Source organism: Phoxinus phoxinus (assembly GCF_949152265.1).
Source record: "Phoxinus phoxinus genome assembly, chromosome: 25".
Classification (NCBI taxonomy): Eukaryota; Metazoa; Chordata; class Actinopteri; order Cypriniformes; family Leuciscidae; genus Phoxinus; species Phoxinus phoxinus.
In genome coordinates, this window is record NC_136900.1 from 18,095,309 (window position 1) to 18,114,017 (window position 18,709).

Below are 18,709 nucleotides of genomic sequence, written 5' to 3' on the forward strand. Positions count from 1 at the left end.
CTGTGAGCCAGATACGGCTCAAACAGGGAAAATTAAAAAAAAAAAAGCTTTTGTGGTGGAAAAAAAAGACACCTTCCTAACTCTCTTCTGAGTATGTAGTCGAGGCAGCAACAATGTAATACAAACACAGACTATTTAAAATTGGCATGAAACGGGATTCGCGAACCATTTTACTTCTTCGTAGGCTTTACTTCAGCTCAAACAGTAGATCGTTGTGCTAGCAACAGCTAGCAAAGGTCATGGGTTCGATTCCCTTGAAAAGGAAGAACTGATCAAATGTAAATACGCACCTTGAATGCAATGTAAGTGGCTTTGGATAAAAACATGCATTAACGTAAACTTCTGTGAGAAATTAATTCAAAATTGTGAAATCGCTACGTTCTCTAGCCTATATCAACACCTGTGGTTGAAACATAAAAAAGCAGGTTACTTGTAGAGGATGTTTTTTACTAGATACACAGATCACTTTAACTTAAGAAAATTGAGGAATATAAAAAGTAAATAACTTGACATTTTCACATAACTTCATTTTTTTAATCACGCATGGTTTATTTACTTGTACTGTAAAAAATATATATGATCAATAAGTTATGACAACATGTGTTTTTACATTGCTTTAACTCAACAAAATAAGTTAAGACATTTTCAACTTTTTTTCTAAGTTACCGTATACAAGATTTAAAGTCAGTTTAATGTAATTTAAGTTGAAAAGACGTAAACAACCAAGTTGATTGTACTTAATTAAATTTTACAGTAATAATTTTAAGGCAAAGTAGTTTCCTCCTTTTTTGCAGTGTAGATACACAGATCACTGATTATAAAAAGTCCTACAAGACCAACTGTACTGTATAAACAAGAAATATGTAATCTGAGTAAGCAGCCAGACCCTTCTTTTTTTTCTTTTTACTTTTCTGATAAAACAATCACGTAAGTACAAATGTCAGAAGAAGTCAGACATTTTCTGCAAAAACTTCACAGCTCGGAGTATAAATCATTTAGTACTGCAGTAACTCATTTTTTAACAATGTTTTGACCATTTTTGGACTTTTTATGTTGAGACTTTCTAAAGCAAGAGAGTGAATCAGAGTGTACAATTGTCAACATTATAAAAAATGCCCAGAAATTCTGAAATATTATAATAATATTTAAGACTAAAATACATAATATTATCAATATAACTTTTGACATGTAAATTCAAGTAAGCTGTTGAACCGTTAGAGGGCCGGGTTTGATGAAATCACAGTAAGTTGCAACAACAGTAAAATTGTGAAATATTATTTACAATTGAAAATAGCTGGTTTCCCTTTGAATATATTTTAAAATATGATTTATTTCTGTGATGCAAAGCTGAATTTTCAGCACCATTACTCCAGTCTTCAGTGTCACATGATCCTTTAGAAATCATTCTAATGTGATGATTTGCTGCTCAAGAACTATTTCTTACTATCATCAATGTCAAAAACTTGATATAAAACAGCTTGATATTTTGGAAACTGTGATACATTTGTTTCAGGATTCTCTGATAAATAGAAAGTTATGCCAAGTTAATGAATTTTGATTAAACATCATTTTTCTCTGGAAGACCTTGCAAGAATCAAACACAATAACATGCGTTAAAGGGATAGTTCACCCAAAAATTCTGTTACTCACCCTCAAGTTGTTCCAAACCTGTATACATTTCTTTCTTCTGCTGAACACAAAAGAAGATATTTTGAAGAATATGGGGTAACCAAACAGTTTTTTTCAACAACAACAAAAAAAAAAGAGAAAAAAAACAGACAAATAATATTAATATTAATATTAACATTCTTAAAAATATCTTCTTTTGTGTTCAGCAGATGAAAGAAATGAATGCAGGTTTGGAACAACATGAGGGCGATTAAATTATGACAGAATTTTCATATTTGGGTGAACTATCCCTTTAAGAAAGTAAACAGGGTCAATTTTTATTTCACATCTCCGTCTACCAGATTCTCTGATGTGTCTTACCCTGCGCTGGCACTTCTTGTAGTGTTAAGTATTCATTCGCTTAGTTCGTGAAGAGATGCATCTAGCACAAGAGTGCGACTAATGAACTATTATGACAACGAGCGGCTAAATTATCCATGGTGTTCTGGGCAGACCTGCCAAGTGCCAGCTGTCAGGTTGCTCTAACAATAATCCCTCACCAGCACATACAGTGAAAACCAATCACCCCGGAGCCACACAACACATGACAAGCTAAAAAAAAATAAAAAAAATAAAGTATATTTTTGCTTGTCCCGAGCCACAATATATTTTTCCTTCAGGCTACAAACAGAGAGCGACGTAATGGTGCAATGCCCAGCCCAAGGCTCTATATACAGTAGATGGTTGGCACATGGATCTCAAAGGTGCGTAAAGTGGAGCATCTAATAGTTTATTCTTAAAAACGGGCAGATGGGAGAATCTAGAACTGGTGCGCGGTGATCAAAAGAAATCGTCAAGTTCATTTTTCATCAAAGGCCCCTTTCAGATTCAGAGTCGAGAACATTTTCCACCATTTTCCATGTGCTATATAAAAAAAAAACAAGGTTGGCACAGCAGGTGTGCAACATAGATGGATTTTTTTGTAGCCGAACCCAATTAAAAATGTGTTTCTAGAGTTGAAAGCAAATGCCTCTGTAATATTAGGTGACCGTTCCACACAGCTGCGAGGCGGTGCATGGTGGTCTCCAGCAGAATCAATTTATCACATGCTTCCCGTTTATAACTCCTAACCCATTTATCCTGCAAGTAATACTGTCAAATATGCCACCTGCATAAAGTAAAACTGTAGCCTGGTACCTTTGTTTATGCATACCTGAGCGTAACCATTTTAATTGCACTAGTCATCAAATATGTCGGAAAAAATGCTTAGTGAACTCGCTGCTTTAGGGTAATTTAAAACTGCAATGACAGATTTCCACTCTTGACAAGGCAATTTTCGGTTTCCTTGATGCATGGGCATATTTTAACAGTGCATGTCACAACACGGTGTTGACAGGCGGAATCTGATTAAATTATCTCAATGTCTGCACCTGTATGATTTCAGCTGGAATGCTTGACCATTAGTCTGCATCACAGCAGCGGTGAGATCCATGATGCACTGCAGACAAGCAGACAGATAGAATGACACTGACTCACAGTATGCTATGGTGAAACTTTTGAAAACAGTTAATAATATGCACTAGGTGTGAAACGCTGACTGATTTTACATGCATTTACATCCACATGCATCTTAAAAGCCTTTCTTTTTTATAATATTATTTTCTAAAATATATTTATTTTTTTAATAACATTTAGGCTAGTTATTTATACTGTGTGTATATATATATATATATATATATAATTTAAATATTTTTCATTTTCATTTAGCAAAGACATTTATATGCAGTGTAGTTATGTGGGTAACCAAACAGTTGATGGCATTTTTTTTTGTATGAAAGTCAATGGGGCCCACACTGTAAAAAATAATAATTTAAAAAATGGTAAACTATTGACAGCTGTGCTTGCCAGCATCATACTGTAAAAATACAGTGTATTACTGTTTTTTATATTAACAGCTAAATACCGTTTTGTCAGCTACAGTATAAAATAGTAATTTAACAGCATATTGCTGTAGCTGGGTAATCTTTACCTTTAAATAGTTTATATATTTAAAGCTGTAGTCCTTAACTTTTTTTATTTAAACAATAAGCGAGTACATCATGAATTCATTTTCCAAACCGTGTTTTTGTCTTATCCTGAATCACTACGGTAGACCTAATAAGTGTTTATATTTCTGACTATTTTAGACTGGTTCGAGCATGCATTTTATACTGCAATATGAAGTGACGTTTTCACAAGTTACTGATTAGAAATTCAAAATAATCTTAGTCATTAGGGCAGCTACACAGGGCAGCTTTAATTAATTAGCCTAGAATCTAAATCCAGCATTCATATGGGAGAATCTTTTTATATCAGTATATTCACGTGTTGGCAATATATTATGAGATATACTGATTACTGATTTTTACTCCTGAACTGAGAGTGATGAGCAGTAAACAAGCAATGCTGTGTCTCAAAACATCATAAACTGCCTACCTAGAAAATTTACATTATTAGGACAATTAACATTCGGGCTGATCTCGAAGGAAACAGCGAATTAGTCTTACACCTGCACCACTCGGAAGTCCCACCCTACATCGTTTCTTGTTTGAGAAAGCAAACCCGGATAGGCTATACATCCAACTTAATTTAATGCTTTAACGTTAAACTCAGTTAGGAATGGATTACTAACACAATGTTTACTGCACAGTATACACTGCATGTCTCTACTACTAAAAAAATGACATGAAATAGTAATATACAACAACAAACAATTTAAATGTTATTATACTACATCACCGTCACATGACATTTTAACAAAGCATGTGTGTATATTTAGAAAGTGGCTTTCAGTTATCATTCCGGATATAAAAACTATTATTTTGCATGAACATTTCTTAACAGCTATCTCTTTAAATTAACTCTTTAAAATTGTGTCTGATACCAGGTTCTATTGTGATTCTGGGAATGGAAGGTCAACTGCAGATTCAACTGCACTGCATTCTGGGAGGATTCTGTGTAGTTAGTAGTATACTGCACATTTGTATTACAAAATAATTACAGGTTTTGGGGTTTTGAGACTCTGCATGTGAGGTCTGACAGATCGCCTGTTCATGCAACACAACAACATTAGCAAATGTCGTCGTCCTATCTTACATCTCTCTTGTTTCATTTTGCTGTGTACCAAGTTAAAAACTGCAACACTAACCCTAACTCACACTACATGAGTAAATCGAGCGTGAATGGCGACCACGCTGGATTGACAGGACATGCCGCTATTACTATAAACAAGAGCAAACAATGGGCGCGTGATGACCTTTATCATGGATTGATGCAATTAAAACACAAAAGCAAAAGTGAAGCATAAACTCTTCAGCACTGGTAAGGTCTGAATGTTGGGTATCAATGGTTTCAGACGTGTCAACACACTCACCTAATGTCTTTATGTATGTTCTGTACGTCGCTCCGTCAGTGGGACACCACGCTCGCTGCTTCCCGGGTCCTAAAGCCCGCCAAATCTAATTCATATTTCCTGACAGGAAGATATGGAATAATATATGAGGAAAAACCCTCACAAAAACTACTATACATTTTTAGGTTCATATTCAATTTTAGCATAAGAAAACAAGGGTATGAGTAAAAAAAATATGGCGTCTACTTTATTATGGCGCCAAATGATTGCCCATTGTATCATAACATTTACATGATACACCATACTGTATGTCCACAAAACATTGTATTATGGTAATATATATATATATATATATAAAAAAAGACAATCCTATTTTTAATGTATATGTGGGAGATGTAAATGTTGGTCATTTAAAATTTAAAGTAATTGGCCCAATTACCAAATTTACCAATTATGGGAAAAATTATATGATTAATAAGTTATGACAAAATGCATTAACTCATCAAAATAAGTTAAGCCATTTTCTACTTTTTTTTTTAAATTAAGTTGTACAAGATTCAACTCATTTATGTCAGTTTAATGTAAGTTAAGTTGAAATGGCAAATATCCAAGTTGATTGTACTTATAAATTTAAGGCAGCAACTTTTTTTTTTTTTTTACAGTGAGTTAAAGAAGCAGTGATCGTTTGCAGTCTTCATATTCGATCTGACTCAAGAGAAGCAATAATAAATGAAAACTCACACTTTACATCAATCAACCTTTATTTGTTTGATGGTTAATATTCAACATTTACAAATAAAAACTTTAGTTGCAACATTCAAAGCTATGAACTGGTTACATTTTCATATAAACACCTTTTGTACAAAATCTGTAACACAGGCTATATGGAATACTTTCATCCCATTGTATGATATAAAGTACAACTTTACAAGTTCAAAAAATTGAACAGAAAGAGTATAATCCATAAAAAGGAGAGTGAAAGGAGAGAAGAGGAGAGGAGAAATACAAGCGTCCTACGACTTGACCATTGGCAATCCATCGAAATTACAAAACATGATTGCCTGAAATGAGCAACTCTCGTAAAACATGGGGATATGAGAACATTTGCTGCAAAGCCGTTAATAAAATAGGGAACAAATGAATCGGTGCCCATCTGTAAGAATTGTGTCACTGTTCCAACTTTAGTTTGATTATTCGTGCTTCAAATGTTTTAGGGTTGCCAAAAAAATACAGCGCTTTGTACTTTGTATTTATCTACAAAAATGCAATAAAATAACAGGGGACATTTTTGCTATGAACAATTTTTTATAAAATGCAGACCCTTTCAATTGTCCACGTGATTCACGAAGGCTGTTGCGAGCTTTTGAAGTTGTATTTCAACAACTAAATACATCAAATTATCCATTATTTATTAAAAGAATTGTGGCCTTTCAAGCTGGCAGTGAAAAAGCTGTTTGTTGCTATCAATTTGACATCAAAATTTGGCAACGTTTCTCTTTTCTTTTGAAATGCAACTTCTTAAATGCGTTTCATCAAACATTTGCTGGCTTTGTTAGCAAGATGAATGTTTTGATGTTTAAAGTTAATTTTCCATGGTCAAAATTACACATTTATTTAAATGATTTAAAGAATTTTTCAATGAAAATATGGTGCAAAAATTACTCTTTAAAAATAAACGATATAAAAGATAAACCAATATAAAAGAAAATCAATCCCACACAGCATTTTCCTAAACTTTGTGTTTATATCATCTATGACCTAAAGTCCAAATAAGAGTCCAAATTGAATTTCTGACCTCAGTGTGAAGAGTTATGTCGGATTTAACATTTACAGGAGAAAGAAACACAGATTTGATCTAGCCAATATTGTTCGGAAGTGACTGCCGGGAAAAGTCATCTCAGAACTAGACGATGTTTGTTTCTATCACTCTTTGCGAACTACAATGGTTATATTGCTTTGTACTGCTCATGCCCCATGCAGTCTTGATCTACGCCTCTGCACACGGTTTAAGAAGCACATTGTTGAGCACTAGCGGTCACGCTAACTTCAGGTAAGCTTTCCTAACTACTCTCACTGACAAAGAAGTTAATACTGTTTGCATCTTTGGCACAAAACTCGGAGACCACACAATTTCATCACATGGCACATTTAAACGGTCAGGCAGTTTCGGTAGATACGAGGCTACATTAGAAAGAAAAAAAAAACACTAAGAAATATGTAGCACCTTTTAGCCATTCCGGAAAGTACAAAGCGGTTAAAACGGGATGCAGGTCTAGCTGCACGCCTCGGTTCGTGTAAGACCAAAAAGAAAAAAAAGAAAAGACTGCCGTAGTGTGGAAAGAAAAGCTGTACAACACTGATTTTGTACTTCTATCAAAAATACCTTGCTAGCAATATGTTTCAGTGCACTCTAAATGGGATATGGACCTGCCAGATCTTCAGATTTTTGCTGTAAATTACATGCCGTTTCAAAGCGTACATAATCTCTTCGAGGCTTTTTCCAGTACATTATCATTTCCAGCTGTAACTGCATATCAGAAGGACCGTGTCCGGTTCAGTTCGTCCGGTGAAGAGCGCTTCTGAGCTGCACTTCCACAAAATAGTCACCGAATGTGCAGCTGTAAAATGAAATCGAGATGATCTGCTTAATATCAACGGACACAAAAGAGAAAGGAAAACATTCATCATGGGTGCATTCCGATTTACTTTCATTTCCATTATAGAATACAAATCGCTAAATTAAAAAACAAAATGTATGGAGGACTGAGAGTGAGATATAATAAATAAATCTTGAGCAAAAGTGTCAAGAAATCATGAAATGTGTGTATGTCAATGAATACATAGAAGTCCAAAGGATTTATTTATGTAATAAAAATTATTTAATAAATGAATGTTCTCATTTATTGATAAAATAAATGCACTTACTTATTGATAAATAAATACAATTATATATATATATACACTGTATATGAACGTATATCGGCCGAAACCAATTTGTTGGTCGATATATTGTCCATCCCTAAAATTTATATATATATATATATATTATCGTTAATACCATATCGGTATCGGCCGATATGTTCATTTTTAATTTCATCATTATTGGCCCAATAAGAAAATGTAGCCAATATATTAAAGCCGATAAATAATGGATTATTTCCTTCAGCTGGGACGCTTCAGATGAGCACTGTTCACCATGATGGTTTTGAATTGCTTGAAATATGATTGGAATAACTTCAAAAAAGAAAAGTCTGTCATGAGAACATTATAATTGTGTGCTTGGGACATGGCTTTTAATTTTTTATTTGCCATTTCTTGATATATATTGGCATAGACTTATTTATTCATTGACACTCTCATTTAATAGATTTGAAAGATTTATTTATGAATATGCCACTCCCTGTCCTTCACATAAATGCACCTTCTTGCATTTGAAAACATTCCCAATTATGATACATAGCCTACAGTAATTTTACAGCAAATGTCTGCAAAAAAATGCAACCAGTTTGCGGTTACCGCTGTTACTACAGCTGAGACACCTTCCTCGGGGTGGGCCGGTGGCGCGGTTCTGAATTAATTCGCTGTGTGCGGTTCAGTTGGGGTTTGGCGGTCAGGCTGGGGTTGTCAGTACTGGGCGGCACTGATAGACTGTGAGGCAGTGGCGTCGCTCGCCGGGGATTGTTCCGTTCGTAGACGCTGTAGGGAGGAGGAGTCTTGCTGCCCCACCGAATGGGCATGTCCATGGGAACGGCGGGGGGCAGAGGAGGGTCGGGCGGCGGGAGGTCGATCCCACACGTTTCAGAGACGCTGCAGCGGCTGAGGGACGAGATACCGCTGCTGTAGCTGCCGGAGCGGGCAGGGGAGTGAGATGCCAGGCTCCCCATTGGCAAGCCATCGGTCGGGGAGGGCGTGAGGGGCGGCACCATTGACTGCAGAGCAAAATCAAGCACAATCCATTCATTAACCCGTTCACACGTCAGTTTAAAATATCCCCGGCGTGAGTTTCTTAAAGCGAACATTATTTTAGAATGCATCACCTTATTATTTCCATGTCAAGCTTGTCATGTGACACCGCAGCCACAATAGTGCGCAACAGTCGGGTTTCGGGAGTAAAAGCTCCATTCATTTTCTCCATAGGAAAACTGGTTTTAAACATTAACTTTAAACCTTTAAAAGACAGCCCTACTGTGAAATTCTATTATACTGTTCACAATGCTTCACGGGATTTTAGTTCTTTACATTCTTGTACCTTTGTCTTTACGTTTGATATTCAAAAACGTTAATACTTTGTTGTGATTCACCTTGTAGCTGACTGGCTTGTTTCAGAGCTTATAACTCTTTAATAAAGACTTTAAAAAAATCCCTATGGGAAAAATGAATGGAAGAAAAACTTCCGGAACTATAGACCTTATGTGCCAGAGAAATGAGGGCGCCGCCATCTTTACAATATTGTCTGTGAACTTCCGTTTTTGCGGTCGCTCTGTATATTTCTATGGCATTGCTGTCCATGAGTAATTCGCTTTTGAAGTGGATTTACTTAATGGAAAGTTAACGAAAGTTATCATAAGGATTGTAATGTTCAAAGCAGATGTCTTAACAAATGTCAGTAGACCGGGAAGATTTAAAAACGAGCCGTTCATTCATAAATGCGTAAGATCGCTGTGAAAATACAGACCGGAAGACAAAAGACTGAGCGCAGCGCCGAAAAGGGGCGGGGTTACATAAGGTCTATAGCACCACTTTATAGAGCTGTAGGACTGATATATCGGTTTATTACATGGCTTGGTTGAATTATAATGAAGAATGCTGCTAAGTATAACACACCGTTGCCATGAGAAACAGAGCGTTGCCATGGACGCAGGATTCTAACCGTAGAGACGGAACGGACTATTTTCTTTAGCGAAAGCCATGTAAATAGTTTTTAAATCAATAAACTCCTTTTTAAATCAATATTTTGTGTCAAATTATTGATTTATTTGGTAGGTAGCCATGTAATAAGCGGGATAATGTATAGCGAGGCGGTTGTTATAGCGAATACAACCACTTCAGGCTGATTCAAGACCACTTCGCGTCGGGCTCCTGATCAGCCTGTCGGTGTTGTATTCGTTATAACAACGCCTCGCTATACATTATCCCTTACTTAATTCCATTTTCTATTCAAAGTATTTCATATTTATTCAAAATAAAAAAAACTAGAACACTTTAGTATTGTAATTTTACAATTGTACTATAAAATAAAATATTTAAATTTTTTTTATTAAATACTCAATTTCTTTACAGTACGGTTACAATATTGCAATATATTTCTTATTTAATAATAATCACAATAAAAACACAATTATTATTATTGTTTTATACTTAATGTGTTTTTTGAATGTGCCTTTGCAAACTCAAGTGGAGACTGAGGTATTTTTGTAAACTCTGTTAACTTCATCGTTACTGAAAGGGGTTTCAGTTAGTTCTTGTAAAAAACAAACAATTGTGAATGCCCAAATAAATAAATAAATCGTTCAGCCCTAAATTTAAATTTAAAACATTTTAATTTTTTTTTTTTTAAAAACACCCCACTCGTTCTAGAATTATTCATTATTTCCAAATATAGCTATTCAGATAATCTGGTAAACATTCCTGTATTTCTTTACATTGCAATATACAGTATATCGCGGGAAAAATAAAATGTAATTTTTCCCACTATCATGCAGCCCCATAATAGAGTTTGGCATAAAGGAATCACCTTCTGAGGGGAACGGGCGGTCGGCATGGGAGACAGTGACCTCACGTTCTTGCACAGAGATCCTATTCAACACACACACACACACACACACACACACACACACACACACACACACACACACACAGGAACAAAAGGACATGTCATTGAGCCGCACATAACCGATTCAAGTGTTGCGGGTGTATTATATCTCACAGCAGAAAGCTGCATTACCTGTCTCAGGTGTGGGGAGATTGGCTTCACACCGTGGTAATGGTGAATCCACTGGTATTTGGAACGGAATCATCCTCTGCAAAGGATATAAAAGATATAAATCTCAGTCAATCCGCTACACCTTCTGTGTGTCTTTCTCTCTGGACGTTTACTGAACACTGAGCGCTGGACTTTTAAAAACAACATGAAAGCAAAATGGACTTTACTTTAATAATAAATGTAACAGATTTGACCAGAGTAACAGTGAAGATAAAGATTATTAAAGATTAAAGATTAAGTAAAGATTTTTTTAAATATAATAAAATGTAAGAATTATACTTAATATTTATAGTTTAAATATTTACAAAAATTTTTTTTAATGATAAATAACTCATATATAATAATATAGGACATAATACATCTATATTATTTTTTACATTATATAATGCATTAAGTAATTATTAATTACTTTTCCAATAAATTATTTTAATACGTAATATAGTTTAAATTATTATTTATACTATTTACATACCAAAAATCTAAATTATAAATAAATGACATAATATATTATACATGTATATTTTTTACACTACCGGTATATAGTGCATATAGTCATTTCTAATTACTATTTTCAATAAATTATTTTGTAATACTTAATATAGTTTAAATTATTATTTATGCTATTCACATACAAAAATAATTATAATAATAATAAAATAATATATAATATATGACAATATAATATACATTTTTATTATTTTTACATTATATAATGCATAAAGTCATTTTTAATTACTATTTTCAATATTTAATACAACATTTTTTATTTTATTTTCTACTGTAATGTGAACAGAACAAGTAATATATTTAATACATAATAAATGTTAAGAAAAAATATATACTACCATTCAAAAGTAAAATAAAATTTATATTGATGCTGTTATTCAGCAAGGATGTATTAAATTGATCTAAAGTGACAGTAAAGACGTTTATAATGTTTCAATTTCAAATAATTGCAGTTGTTTTGAACTTTATTTTCATCAAATATGAATCATTCATCATTAAACTTAACCCCAAACTTATGAAAAAAAAAAATATATATATATATATCCATGCATCAATTTCGCTATACCTTTGTATAGTGACAATAAAGAATCTTGAATCTTGACTATAATTGATAATAATCGTTTTAAAAATAAATATTATAAAAGTGTCTAAATAAAATGTTTCTGAAGAATATATGTCCACCTTTACGTTTTTAAAATATTATTGGTTTCTAGATATGGCTTGTGTCAACTTTATGAGAATTTCAAATGATAATCACAACAATCAAATCTTGATGGATCAAAACGAAGCCCCACACTGCATGATTTCCTACTGAACATTGTGTTTGGCTTGTAATTGTTAAATGTGTCTTTAAACCGTACAGGCGCAGCTGCACTGACCTGTGTGTGTTCCAGCGGGCTGGGGAAAATGCCGCTGCAGAGTCTGTCCCGCGGAGAGAGGCAGGCGTTCTCTCTGGAGTGCTTGTGCTTGTCAGACGGCAGTGGAGAAGCTAATGAAGAGGAATAAAGACACGTTGAAAGCATACAAAATAACAGAGGAAATGAGGCACCGCTGCAAAATGATGCCAATTATGTTGTGAGGCACTGTAAGTACTGCTTGCTTTCGAGTGCCGTATTGTTTATAGTCTATTGAATTCACTCACCTCTATTGCTGGAGGGTGCAGAACTGTTCACATTGTGTGAGCCAGAGTGGTTTGAGCTGAGACTTGAGGTAGATGGACTGGGCTAGAAAAAAGACAGATATTTGATTTAGTATTTTTGTGCAAGTAAATGAGCTCATTTATATAATAATAATTATCATATAAATATAAATTATCATAATGTAAATAACATAAAGGTTATATCAATACATATATCTAAAAGTAATATGTAATAAACATATATATATACACACTTCTGGTCCTCGAATCTGATTGGCTGAGAGGTCTTTCCACCCATGCGATATTTTACCAGTATCAGCACGGGTACCGTTTCACCGTTTGAATCACTATATGTAGTTTTTTAAGGTAAGAATGTAGTTGTTCAAACTTCAAACATACGGTTTATTAAAAAAAGATAGAGCCTATTTTTTAAAATTAGCTTCAACGTTTTCGGAGATGCGAACTCCAAGCCATCAGTGGCCGTAGAGATACAGATCACAATCGTTTATTAAATCGCTCTCTCATAATACTCTACTTTACTCTTGTAACATATAGCTTAAAGTATTCTACATAGGGGTGAAATCCGGGTGATTGGGACACTTTTTGCCAATGAAATGACTTGTCAAAAGTGTCCCAATCAACCTGAATTCACCCCTAATCATTTTACATGTAATAGCCTTTAACTTCAATGAAGCGTTCCTTCGTTACTAGTTCTAAAGTGACGTTCTAGAATTAGTAACGGAGGCTTGGGCTCATCTATTAAACAATCTACTTGAGATTTGATTCCGTGGAGTAAGGAAGTAGTTCCACAAACGAGGGTTATTTAAGACACCCCATTTTTGTTTCTTATTTATTTACACACTTGTGCCATCGAATTGTTGTTTAAAAGCAATATCACACTCATAGTCGTGCGATGTGACTATATATACCTAAGGCACTCAGCTGAATCACAGCCGTGCTGATATAGATCCATATCTACTCTACTCTTCTACTCGTGTGATATTTCTCATATATATGTCATTTTAAAATTGTAATTCCAATAATATAACTCACTTGCATGTTGAAGACCTCATCCGAGCTCTCTGATTGGCCGGTGATGTTGCTCACTTCGTTTGAGGCCTGTGATGACAGTGAGGATGACGAGTATCGGTTGATGGCTGGATAGCTGAGAGGACTGAAAGGGAATTGAAAGACACAAGAGAAAGACTCAGGATAAATTTAGCAAACGTGTGGGTGTGTTCTCGCTGCCAATCTGTCAAACCATAAGCATTGGCTGGGATTTGAATTGAGTTCAACTTCTCAAACTACAAAACTTTTTATCTCTGACCTTAAAGCCTTTTTTCTTGTATGACAAAAGTCCACAGAAGAGCCCTTACAAGAAACATGCGGGTAAGATGAGACAAACCTGCGTCTCGCCACGATTCGGCCTCCCTCTGGGCTGATGGCATTAGGTACGGGGGTCCTACATGTGCGCGGACTGCCATTGGCAAAATGCAGCGGACTAACTCGCACATAAGCGGGAAACTCTTGTGGCTGGATGACAAAATATAAACTCTTTTAGCACTTGATTCATTGGTTAAAATTAATACCACCATTTCTGATAGGTGAAGTGTGTAACTACACCGCCTCTAATGGCACTAAGCAAATTAACTTTTGCTTTAGTTTCTCAAAACACTCCCTTCATCTGCTATTGGTCAGACAAACTCAGTAGCCCCGCCCCAAACTCATGCCATTGGTTGAGCCAGTGTTGCTATGTCAGACGGGTAGGGATTTTCAAACAAACATAAAAATGTACTAGCACTACAGGGACACAGTTAAACTAGTTTTCAGGGAAATCAAGTTACAAATGGCTTGCTTACAGTTGCATATTAAGCTAGGATATGCATTTTAACAACATTTTCTTCACAATTCAGTTTTAAAGACCTGCGAATGTGTTTCTATATGTACATGTGTAAATGTAAACATACTTGAATTCCCAGACTGGAGCGCATTACATGAAATTGGTCAACAAGTTTTTTATGTAACGGCCTCATATCCTGCGGGACGAACTTCTCGTGCACGGCTAAACCAAATTCCAGAATATGAGCCTGAAAGCAAGTCAGAGAGAAAATTGTATTCTTAGAACAAACTAAATATTTACATACGCAATACAAAAACAGGAAAAATCTCTTAGATATGTATACTCTTTGTATGAATGTTGGTTTCATATGGTTTAAAAAATTAAAAATGTTATGTGGAACAATTATCAAATAAAAAGTAAAATATTATTTATTAGTGCTGTCAAGTCGATTAATCGCATGGAACATAAAAGTTTTTGTTACATAATGTATATGCATATATATATATATATATATATATATATATATATATATATATATATATTATATATGTGTGTGTGAGCTTGTTTCTGTGTATATATATATATATATATACACACATATATTGTGTAAATAAAAAACTTTTATGTTAGATGCGAATCTCAAGTATATAAAAGTATAGACATGTATATATGAATAATATATATAATATATAATAATATACACACACACACACACACATATATTATAAACAATTTTTTTATGTTAGATGTAGGGCTGTGAAACGATTAATCGCAATTAATCGCATCCAAAATAAAAGTGTTTACATAATAAATGTGTGTACTGTGTATAATAATTTAATATATATGTATATATATATATATATATATATATATATATAGAAATACACACACATGCTTGTATATATTTAAGGAATATTTGCATGTATATACTGTATATAGATTTATATATAATTTATATTATATATAATATAAATATAAATATTTTACATATAAGTAACACATATTTCTTAAATATATACATGCATGTGTGTGTATTTATATATACAAAATAATTATACACAGTACACACACATTTATTATGTAAACACAAACTTTTATTTTGGATGCGATTAATCGCGATTAATCGTTTCACAGCACTAGTTGTTATATGAAATATATTTTTCAAAATGAAACTGAATAATAATGAATTGGTAATGCATAAATATCAAAATACGTTTTATTAGTTGCTACTTTCAATGTATTCAAGTCCGTGTATGTATACATTTAATTTTTAATATATTTGTGAATAATTTAGCAGACAAACAAAATGAGTGTCACATCATTGACCAAAATAATGATCGGTTTTGTACCTGTTCAAACATCAGTTCCCTAAGACGAGTAATTTTCTCTCCGTCCTCTGGGTGATTTGCGATGTAATCTTTCGCAAAGAATGCCTGCGAGTGAAAGTACATAAAGAGATGCGTCCATCATTTGCATTCAGGCTAATGTTTATGAAAAGACGAGTTAATTAATAAACCCACACATTGAAATTCACTGCATGTCTCAGGGCCATTTCTCTGCTGTAAACTAACCTGCACTCCTACTCATATCTCAGAAACCATTACGCAACAATAATTACAATAACGCTGAAAATGTTTCTACGACTCTTGTTAAATCTATCATGCTAATTGTCATGTGTAAGTGACATTTTGATCCAGCTTTCATTGAACTGCAGCCCTGTGCGCTGTGGTAAAACTCATCATCTGTGGAGTGTGGTGCATGCTGGGATTCAGGAGGACCCCTGCAGTTAACTCTTTTTAATAGACTTAGAATAGACGTAAGTTGAAGCTTGCGCTCACAAAAGGCCAGTGCTCAACATGCTGTTGCTTGGCAACTGTCAGAGATACATGCAGCAAACAGTCTTATGAAGTGTGAGGACGTAGGGTAGTCATTAAACCTCCTGCTAAAAGAAAAAAGGTGAAACTGGAGTCTTAACACTCAGACCATTAAATCACTTCACAAACAATTCATGTTGTGAAGACCACGAGACAACAACGAAGTCAAGGCATTTTGGACTTCAACAGTTCAAATATTTCAACATTCTGACTGCCTCATGTCATAAACCAAAGCATTGCTGAAATATTTGAAACTCTAAGCGACGAGCTTTGAGCCCGTGTGGATACTGTAGGTCTTATCAGTTTTGCACAATGGACCACATTATTTCCCCCCCGTTTTTAATCCAAGTTTTAACCCAACCCCAAGTCCACCTCTAATCTAGCAGAACCAGACTGCCCCTGCTCTCCATCCAGTCCTGTACCTCCTGGTATCGAGCCAGTCCTCCATTGACAGCGGCATCGATGACTCCGTTCAGGCACATGGTGAGCGGGTTGATGTTCAGCATCTGCCTCATCTGACACTGGGCGATCAGCGTTCTCAACTGCAGCGTCTTATTTTCAATCACCTCGCTGGCGTTCTCCAAGGGACTCATCTCCACCTATATTGAAGGCACACTGAGGTTATGATTTCTCTGTTTATGTTTAAATGATTGTTTTGATGGTGGACGCGCCATCTTGGGAGTAGTTACTTTAAATTCATGACAGAGCCAAAGTGCTTGGAAAACCTTGCCTTGTACGTGATTGGCCATGTTCATGATTTATCAAGGGCTGAAGTCTACAAGTGTCTTGTTAAATGTGTTTTTTTTTTTTTAGTTATGACTCACCAATTCCCTTTTCTCAACCTCAAACCAGCGTGAAATGCCAGGTAAACTCTGAGCGAGGGTCAGTGTCGTCCGTTCAACCCACAGGCTCTACAACACAACACAAATAACGGACATCATAAAACTGATTTTCAAAAATGTAATCGTTTCAGATTCATCTTGGTGCACAAGCCTTTAAGCAACATTAAAACATTTGTACAGGAAAGACAAACAGACAGACAGACAGACAGACAGACAGACAGACAGACAGACAGACAGACAGACAGATAGATAGATAGATAGATAGATAGACAGATAGATAGACAGATAGATAGATAGACAGATGGAAAGATGATAGATAGACAGACAGACAGATAGATAGATAGATAGATAGATAGATAGATAGATAGATAGATAGATAGATAGATAGATAGATAGATAGATGGAAAGATGATAGATAGACAGACAGACAGATAGATAGATAGATAGATAGATAGATAGATAGATAGATAGATAGATAGATAGATAGATAGATAGATAGATAGATAGATAGATAGATAGATGATAGATAGACAGACAGACATATAGATAGACAGACAGACAGACAGACAGACAAATATATAGATAGACAGACACAGATAGATAGACAGACAGATGGAAAGATGATAGATAGATAGATAGATAGATAGATAGATAGATAGATAGATAGATAGATAGACAGACAGACGGAAAGATGATAGACAGACAGACAGATAGATAGATAGATAGATAGACAGACAGACAGACAGACGGAAAGATGATAGACAGACAGACATACAGATAGATAGATAGATAGATAGACAGACATATGGAAAGATGATAGATAGATAGATAGATAGATAGATAGATAGATAGATAGATAGATAGACAGACAGACAGACATATGGAAAGATGATAGATAGATAGATAGACAGACAGACAGACAGACAGACAGACAGACAGACAGACAGACAGACAGACAGACAGACAGACAGACAGACAGACAGACAGACAGACAGACAGATAGATAGATAGATAGACAGATAGATAGACAGATAGATAGATAGATAGACAGACAGACAGATGGAAAGATGATAGATAGATAGATAGATAGATAGATAGATAGATAGATAGATAGATAGATAGATAGATAGATAGATAGATAGATAGATAGATAGATAGATAGATAGATAGATAAATAGATAAATAGATAGATAGATAGATAGATAGATAGATGGATGGATGGATGGATGGATGGATGGATGCAAAAGTCTACAACACCTTAAACTCATTCTCTTTGTCTTTGGTGCCCTTGTGAAAAGGCCTGTCATAGCGAAACCTCCAAATATGGTTAACTTTGTAGAAGCTCTTGATGTTGTTGGGCACCCCGTCTCTCTGCAGGACGTCCTGGTTTTCAGGGACAGGACTAACGGCATAGATCTGCAGATCTGAATCACGGCCAGTTAAGGGACTCACAAAGCATTCAGTCTTCACACGACGGTCAGTTCACAACTACCGAAACACACTCACAGAGACTGCAGTAATCTCAT

At 34.9% G+C, this 18,709-nt stretch overlaps 2 protein-coding genes across 3 annotated transcripts in view; both read right to left on the minus strand.

The window, feature by feature from the left end:
• immp2l (inner mitochondrial membrane peptidase subunit 2) overlaps positions 1 to 5,128 on the minus strand; it is a 100,930-nt gene extending 95,802 nt beyond the window's left edge. The window contains exons 1-2 of one of the 2 annotated variants that reach the window (XM_079603327.1): positions 5,021 to 5,065; positions 3,039 to 3,106 (exon numbers count right to left, since the gene is read on the minus strand). The gene's annotated coding sequence lies outside the window, so the exon portion shown is untranslated. Of the gene's footprint in view, positions 1 to 3,038; positions 3,107 to 5,020 lie in introns of both variants that reach the window. The other variant, XM_079603326.1, reaches the window with a different exon arrangement.
• A 1,920-nt stretch (positions 5,129 to 7,048) lies between these two features.
• Positions 7,049 to 18,709, minus strand: part of dock4a (dedicator of cytokinesis 4a) — a 71,925-nt gene continuing 60,264 nt past the window's right edge. The window contains exons 41-52 of the mRNA XM_079604075.1: positions 18,441 to 18,607; positions 17,166 to 17,252; positions 16,764 to 16,940; positions 15,817 to 15,900; positions 14,595 to 14,714; positions 14,033 to 14,160; positions 13,681 to 13,801; positions 12,631 to 12,712; positions 12,368 to 12,477; positions 10,944 to 11,019; positions 10,734 to 10,795; positions 7,049 to 8,928 (exon numbers count right to left, since the gene is read on the minus strand). Of these exons, the coding sequence (XP_079460201.1) occupies positions 8,524 to 8,928; positions 10,734 to 10,795; positions 10,944 to 11,019; positions 12,368 to 12,477; positions 12,631 to 12,712; positions 13,681 to 13,801; positions 14,033 to 14,160; positions 14,595 to 14,714; positions 15,817 to 15,900; positions 16,764 to 16,940; positions 17,166 to 17,252; positions 18,441 to 18,607 (1,619 nt within the window). The 3' untranslated portion in view covers positions 7,049 to 8,523. The remainder of the gene's footprint in view (positions 8,929 to 10,733; positions 10,796 to 10,943; positions 11,020 to 12,367; positions 12,478 to 12,630; positions 12,713 to 13,680; positions 13,802 to 14,032; positions 14,161 to 14,594; positions 14,715 to 15,816; positions 15,901 to 16,763; positions 16,941 to 17,165; positions 17,253 to 18,440; positions 18,608 to 18,709) is intronic.